The sequence below is a fragment of the Lactuca sativa genome, chromosome 4, assembly GCF_002870075.4.
Source record: "Lactuca sativa cultivar Salinas chromosome 4, Lsat_Salinas_v11, whole genome shotgun sequence".
NCBI classification, from domain to species: Eukaryota; Viridiplantae; Streptophyta; class Magnoliopsida; order Asterales; family Asteraceae; genus Lactuca; species Lactuca sativa.
In genome coordinates, this window is record NC_056626.2 from 48,714,852 (window position 1) to 48,723,164 (window position 8,313).

General features: G+C 30.2%; 1 protein-coding gene across 1 annotated transcript; it reads left to right on the plus strand.

Moving 5' to 3' along the window:
* The first annotated feature begins 6,465 nt into the window (after positions 1 to 6,465).
* Positions 6,466 to 8,313, plus strand: LOC111902587 (uncharacterized). Its single transcript, XM_052770848.1, has 4 exons — positions 6,466 to 6,576; positions 6,938 to 7,114; positions 7,483 to 7,579; positions 7,685 to 8,313. Exons 1-4 carry the CDS (start codon positions 6,466 to 6,468, stop codon positions 8,311 to 8,313), a joined length of 1,014 nt encoding a protein of 337 aa, XP_052626808.1.

Below are 8,313 nucleotides of genomic sequence, written 5' to 3' on the forward strand. Positions count from 1 at the left end.
GATAGATGGGTTTCTTCAATGAATTCACTTGGCTTTATACACGAAAGCTTCCATTTAATTCTTGAAAGAAAAGCATATTCTGCCAAATTCAATACCCACTGTTTTAGGCGTGTGAATGTAACGTGTAAATTGTAATGGAGTTGGTATGGTAAATATAATATTTTTGAATCAGTATACATAAATATATCTGATTTTTAATTATATTATAACGATCGTATTAAAAAGGTCAATTTAGTAAAATAAATTAATCAGATAAAAACAATGTGTTAACTTAAATCGAAAATCATCGAAAATTTATTTTAGTTGTTTTAATATGAAATGAATTATTATCTTGAAATTTAATTTTTTATTCATATGGAATATACAAATTACTTCTGAAAATACAAAAAGATGTTAACAAAACAATCTAATTCAACATTTCTTTTCCATTAGTATAAAAGACTATTAATTTAATGCAATTTTTTAAAACTATTCATCATTTAAAGTTTCTTACACTCTAAGATATAAGATATGGATATGAACGTATCAATATGAGATCTGTGTACATGTTCCTCACTCGATTAATAGTGTAGTGGACTTTAAGACTCTGATGGGTTTTCTGTGGTAGCGCAACGAGCAATATTGTGGCAAGTCCTTCTCTCATAGGAAATGCATAATTATCATTTATGAACATATAAAGGAAATATTTATTACATGACCACCAAATGTCCAAATTGAAGATTAACAACAAATAACTTTTGATCTAGTGGTAATAAGTGATTTTTATAAATGAGAGATTATAAGTTCAAGATCTTTATAAGAAATAGCGGTATTTAAAAGTATATTAGCTATAGCTAGTTTGTCGTTTAAACGGAAAATAAAAGAAATAAAAATAAAAGAAATAATAAATTTCGAAATTGAGAAAGAGAGATGTATTTAAAAAAAATGCAATTTTTTCAAAAGTTGGTTATATGAAAAAAAAAATTAAGAAAGTATGACTATGACCATTATTATAATAGTAAGGCCACCGTCGCTTAAAAGGCCATATAAACTTACAAATATGCCATGTCATCTAATGACCGTGAAAGTCTAGCAAATGAAGGTGGATCTAACTTTTTATTATAATATTAATGTTTATATTAAATGTTGTACTAACTGATCAAGTTTTTTATTCATATATATATATATATATATATATATATATATATATATATATATATATATATATATATATATATATATATATATAGTATTAAATGAGAACACTTAAAAAGTTGAGAACGCGATAACAGATTATAATCTTCTAAATAATTAGATCTAGGGCTATTAATAATCGAGTCATTTATGTAAATTATAAAATTGACGGGTTAAATATGTAACTTTGAAATGACGATAAGGGTATAATAGAAAATCCAAATAATAGAAATAAATGGCAATTTCTATAATTCAGGTATGATATTAAATTGAATCGTTGTTTCTCTCAATTTCAATACATACTAAACCCTAATCTATTTGCTTTTTTTATTGCCGGCCGTACACCCCATCTTTTTCACATTTTGCCGCCATTGCCATCAATGTTCATATCTCATCATCGCCCGCCTTCATCCTTTTTTCCAACCTTCATCATTGATCAGAGGAGAATATGTTTTGAAACTAAAAAAGAAGCAGGAAAACAATCACCACCATTGTTGTGCGATGTCATCATCACTCGCTGCCACTACCACTGACCACCTTTGAACAACCACCACCACCCAAGACGTTTCCGTTCACCTCCGCCGCACCTATGTTTTGCCTTTCACCGCCCCGACGATCTTCAAAATCATCACCGAATTCCCCTTTGTTCTTGATGCTTAAATCTTAGTTTTGACAAAGTCTCGTGATGTGAATAAGTTGCAGATTGGATTCACGGTAATTAGATTCACGTTCTTGATGCTTAAATCGTAGTTTTGACAAGCGCCCCAGAAAGCTCTCCCCGGTTCGCCACTTTCATTTTAACTTGCCTCGTTCTTCATTTTTCTAGGTGAATTGCAGACCACTATTCTTCATTTACACATCAACCCTATATTTCTTTGTTCTAATTCATCTTATACCAACCCTTATAATTGATGGAAGAGATAGCCATACGAAGCTATAATCAGATTCAAAGTAATAAAGTTGTGCACAAAAACTGTTTGATGAAATATATGAAAGAGGTAATTTGTTAATAGAAATGTATTTATTTGTGAATAGCAGTGAGATCACGTGTGAATGAGTATATTTAGTTATGATTAGAGATATTCTTTTTTTCATTTGTGAAGCATGATATTCATTTGTTAATAACAATGTATTCGTTTGTGAATAGGAGTGTAATCATGTGTGAATGTGTGTATTTATTTATGATTAGAGATATTCTTTTATGAAGAAATGATAATTTTTATACTCCTTTTATTTTTAGTTTATTCAAAAAAGGAATTTGATTACTTGTAAATTGATGTGCATTCATTTGTGATTGGAGTAGTATCAGGTTTTTTTTTTTATGAATACAAATGTAATGATTTTGGGTTTGATTACTAGTAATTTTTTGAAAAAAAAAACATGAAATCGGAGAATTTTTATTTTGAAAAAAAAAATTAATTTTTTTTAGTTTAAAATTTTTTCTTGATAAAAATGTTTTCTATATTCTATTAATATGAAAAGTAAAAAATCAAATATTTCTTTCTTTTTTGGTAACTAATCCTAAATTTAAGGGAATCTGATTCAATTTTATTTATTTTAATTAATTAAAATATACAATTACTAATATGCCCTTATATATTGATTGGTCCAGAATTGTTCGCCGCGTTCTCAACCTTTTAGGTGTTCTCATTTGATCATTCCCCTATATATATATATATATATATATATATATATATATATATATATATATATATATATATATATATATATATATAGGAGTAAGATCAAATGAGAACACCTAAAATGTTGAGAACTTGAGAACAGATCTGGGTCATTTAAATATTTAAATCTAAGGTTATTATTAAACGGGCGATTTATGAAAAATTATAAAACTACGGGCATTAAAGTGTAACTTTTAAATTGCCAGAAGGGCATAATAGGAAATGCAAATTTACATATTTCCTAGAATTTCTCACCCTCTTTCCTCTTTCCGTTCATAATCCTGTATCTTTGTCTCCCTCGCTCTCTCTCTAGGGTTTCAAAATAAACGCCTCTCTCAATGAATTTGGTTCCCTTTTCTTCCCTCTCTTCCCATCGATCGATCCACTGCCGTCTTACCCCAACTTCAGGTTTGAATCCACGTATCAAATCAACGACATTGGATTCTAGTTCCACAACAATCATCGACGATCCGACATCGGCTTCCGCTTCAGAAGAAGAAAGTCCAGCAAAAATCGACGCTAGGGTTAGGGTAAAGGTGTCGTTGATGTCCCTCTTCAGATTCAGGTATCTCGTTCTGTCGATCCAATTATGTAAAGTTGTTGGAAGTCAAAATTGATGGCCAAAGCAACATTTAATTTCCATTGCCATTGCAGGCTACATTGCTTTTATTCCTTCCCCATTGGATACGCTTCCTCCCTTTCTCCCTATTTCTATAAAAATTGTATCCACCATCGATTGTGAAAAGCATGTTGCAGGTTTCATATTTGAATCTGGGTTTCATTGTAAACAGCCAAGGCATCAGTTCTTTATGTTATTTCGTTCAAGACATCAGTTTATATTATTGTATCTTATTCGATCGAATATATTCCAGATTGAGTTTGTGATTTTCAGATGCTTTTTATAATCGACTTTCTTGATCGATTTATTATGATTATGCTCTTTTTCATGACTTCTCGCACTTAATTGTTCTTAATTTCAATTTTTATCTTTGATTCACAATATTTTAGTTATTCACTCACACATCGTTCAATTGGTTAGCCATCGTATTTGTTTCTTGGATTGTGAATTGACTTTACATTTCATTTGATCAATATTTTTATAGTTTCCTTCAATCAGATTACGAACACCATTTGCTGCTATCCAACCAAATTACGAACACCATGTTTGTTTATTGGGTCAAAAGACAAGACATATAAATTTGTTCATTGATCTATTCATCAATGAATAAGTAAAATGGGCTTAAGACGTTATGCTCTTTTTTTAACCAACACCTTATTCATTTATGAACATTGAATATCATAGTCTGGCTTATTATATTACATTATTTTTTTCACTAATGTCTTATTCGTTTATAAATATTGGGTTTTTATGTTGATACAAATACAATAGCTTGATCAGACAAAAATATACACATAGAAACAATGCTATGGAAAAGGGAAGTCAGGTGACACAAAAGATTAAGACGGTATGAGAAAAATCATCGCCGAACTACCACGCCTCTGTGACCCATCGGAGATCCACAACGAATCAATCTCTTTAACCGAGGAAGCCAAAGCCGATACCATATTAGAAATTCTTTGTCTCTTAGGAGTGTTTTCTATTCATTTATGACTAAATGTGTATTCATTAGTGATTAAATGTGTATTTAAATGTATCCATAAGATTAAATGCATATTCATTAATGATTGAAGCAATTCATATTTAGATGTTTTTATTTATGTGATGTTTCTTTAATTGTGTTTTATTCATTTATGAATATAAATTAATTCATTTATTCATTCAAGATTATTATTGGCTTTATTTATGACTATAAATATATATTTATTCATGCATGATTACTAATATTCGGATAAAATGATTAATAGGTCAGTATATTTGATGTGGTTGGTAAAAAAAACTTAAAGCAAAATAAATAACGTTTTTTTTTAAATTATGCTAAAAACGTTTTTTAAAATCATTTTATTTATTTTGTTAATTAAAAAAAGATTATATAAGTTCCTAATATTTAGGTAAAAAATTTATTAACCATATTAAATCCCATGATTTTAGGAATTAATTAATTATTCATAAATTATCCATAATTAATTATATTGTAAAATTCCTTTTATGCCATTATATGATGATTGGTTCACAACTGTTCTCGCGTTCTCAACCTTTTAGGTGACTCATTTGATCCTTTCCCTATATATATATATATATATATATATATATATATATATATATATATATATATATATATATATATATATATATATATATATATATATATATATATACAGGGACGGTCCTAGCTAGGTGTCCGGTGTGACACCGACAACATCTAGTTTTTGCGCACGTAGTAGAAAAATTTTTGTCCTTTTTTTTTTTTAATTTTTACCTATTATGCCACTACGTAAAAAAATCGTGCAACTACTAAAAAATTTTTGAGCAACTACGTAAAAAAAATTATCATTCTATCGGGAATTACCAACTGAAAAAATAATAATAATGAGCCCAATGTTTTAATCAATTATTGTCTAATAACTCAATTGCCCAAAGCCCCAAATAAAACATTAATTGGATAACTTAGCAATTGAGCTAATTGCTTGTAAGAAAATAGTCCAATCCTAATTAATTGACTAAATGTATTATCACTACAAAAAAGGAAATTTTTTTTTAAAAAAATAACGACTACAGAATCGATTAGTCGACTTCGTCCTTGGCTCGTGACCTTTTGTTCGGTTGTCGCACTTCGCACAATCCTTCATCGGTTCCTGACTTCCAATCCTTCCATTGTTTGATCGATCAATAATCGGGTGAAGCATGTAACAAAATCGACTTCCTTCAATTTCTACTTTCTTGGTTAACAAAATTGACTTCAAATCCCTAGAATGAAGCAAGTAAGTTTTTACCAATTCATTTAGGTATTTGAAATTGATATGCTTTTTTTTGAAGTTATTGATTGGCTTGGGTGAAATTGATTTGTTTTATTGAAGTTATATTGTTTTCTTAGGTTATATTGTTATGTTTTATTGAATTTATTGTTTGATTAGGTGAAATTGCTATGTTTTATTGAATTTATTGTTTGATTAGGTGAAAGCAACTTGTTTTATTGAAGTCATTGATTAATTAGGTGTAATTGTTATGTTTTTATAGGTTAAACTAAGTGGGTTTTTTTTTTTTAACAAAAGACAAAGACCTAATCCTAATGAAAGTTGTGAAGAATGTTCCCAAATATCAATCACCAATCAATCAATCCCTTCCGTTTCTAATTCTAATGCAACTCCACAGACACCAATCACCAATCAATCAATCCTTTCGGTTTCTAATGCAACTCCACAACACCATGCTCTCACCAACCTAATGATAATGTTGACTTGAAAGATCTTCCAAAGGACTCGGCAGACAGGCCAAAGATTACAAGTTACAAATCAAATATAAGAGATGATGTAAGAAAAGCGTATTTGCTTCAAGGACCTTGTCAAGTAAGGGCACATAAGTTTCCAAAAAAAAATAGGTGATAGATTTAGAAGATTCGTTCCTTCATGGTTTGATAACTTTGATTGGTTGGAATATAGTGTGAAAAAGAATAGTGCATATTGTTTATATCGTTATGTGTGTGGAGACCTCATGGGACAAAAAGGAGGGAGAGATGCATTTGTTTCCCAAGGTTTTGATACTTGGAATAAAAAAGATGCATTTCGGACTCATGTGGGTGGTGTTGATAGTTTTCACAACAAAGTAAAAGAAAAGTGTGAGTTTTTAATGAGGGAAAAACAAACTATTAATGTAGTCTTAAGGAGGCAAACCGAAGCGGAGGACCATAAATATAAATCTCGATTATGTGTTTCTATTATTGTTGTTAGACTTTTATTGAAAATTGGTTTACTGTTTCATGGTAATGAAGAGTTGGTTAACTCGGAAAATAGAGGGTTTTACATTGAAGTGTTAAAAGCCATTCGGGAGACTAGTGAAGATATTTTCAACAATACATTAGAAAATGCTCCTAAAAACTATCAAACTATCAACTAATTTCCCCTAAAATTCAAAAGAATTTGTCCAATGTTTTGCACAATAAGTACTTTTGAGTATTCGTGAAAAGATTGGTCAAGATGTCTTTGCTTTACTAGTTGATGGATCTAATGATGTTTCAAAAAAGGAACACATGGCTATTGTTTTGCGTTATTTCGATAGTCTTGGCTTTGTGAAAGAAAGATTCATAGGACTAGTGCACGTGAAGGACACATCTTCTTTGACACTCAAAAATGCCATAAATGAAGTACTTACAAGTAATAAGTTGAGTTTTAGTCACACAATTTATTCTTTACTTTTTTGTTATTTCACTTTAATTTAATTCGGTTTATGTGTTTTATATATATATATATATATATATATATATATATATATATATATATATATATATATATTGTTTTAAATTTTAATAGATAAGAGGACAAGGTTACGATGTGGCTAGCAAGATGCGAGTAGAATTCAATGGTTTGAAAGCTTTGATATTACAAGAGAATGACACAACTTTTTATGTACATTGCTTTGCACACCAACTTCTATTAGTAGTTGTGGCTGTAGCAAAGAAGCATGATGTTGTTAGTGACTTTTTTGAGCAAATTTCGTTGGTGGTTAATGTAGTTTGTGTCTCGTGTAAAAGAAAAGACTTACTACGAGAACAAGCAAGAGAAAGGGTGCAAAAAGGCTTGTGTAGTGGTGAACTTGAAACCAAAAGAGGGTTAAATCAAAAGACTACACTTGTTCGAGTGGGAGAAACAAGATGGGGGTTCACATTTCAACACACTCACAAGTTTGATGAAGTTGTTTGTGGATGTTCTTGTAGTTTTAGATTTTGTGAAAGATGAGGGAAGGTCATTGGCAAACCGTCAACAAGCATCCGAAATCTTAGCATATTTTAAATCATATGAGTTTGTGTTTTACTTACATATAATGTATGACATTTTATGCCTCACGGGTACATTGTCAAAGCAACTTCAAAGAAAAGATCTAGACATTTTAGAAGCGGCTTCGATGGTTAGAGGGACAATGGATGCATTGCAATCTTTTAGAAACACATGGTTTGCTAGCATTTTGCCAAAGTATCCTCTATTTTGTCAAACACGTAAAATTGATACTTTAGATATGGAAGACTTGTATATTGGTGCGAGAAACCGTAAGACTACAAAGACTAATAGGTTTCATTTTGAGGTTGAAATCTTCAACACGGTGGTAGATATGCAACTTACAGAATATCAGGTTCGATTTAGTGAAACAAGCACCCAGTTACTAGAATACATGAGTGCTTTGAGCCCCTGTGATTCATTTGCACAGTTTGACAAATCAAAGTTGTTGAAGTTGGGTAAGTTATACAAGTATGACTTTGATGATCTGGATATGAAAGACCGTGAAGGACAACTTGAGATAATTTATCACTCTTACATCAAAGATGAGCGCTTCACTAGTTTGAAATGA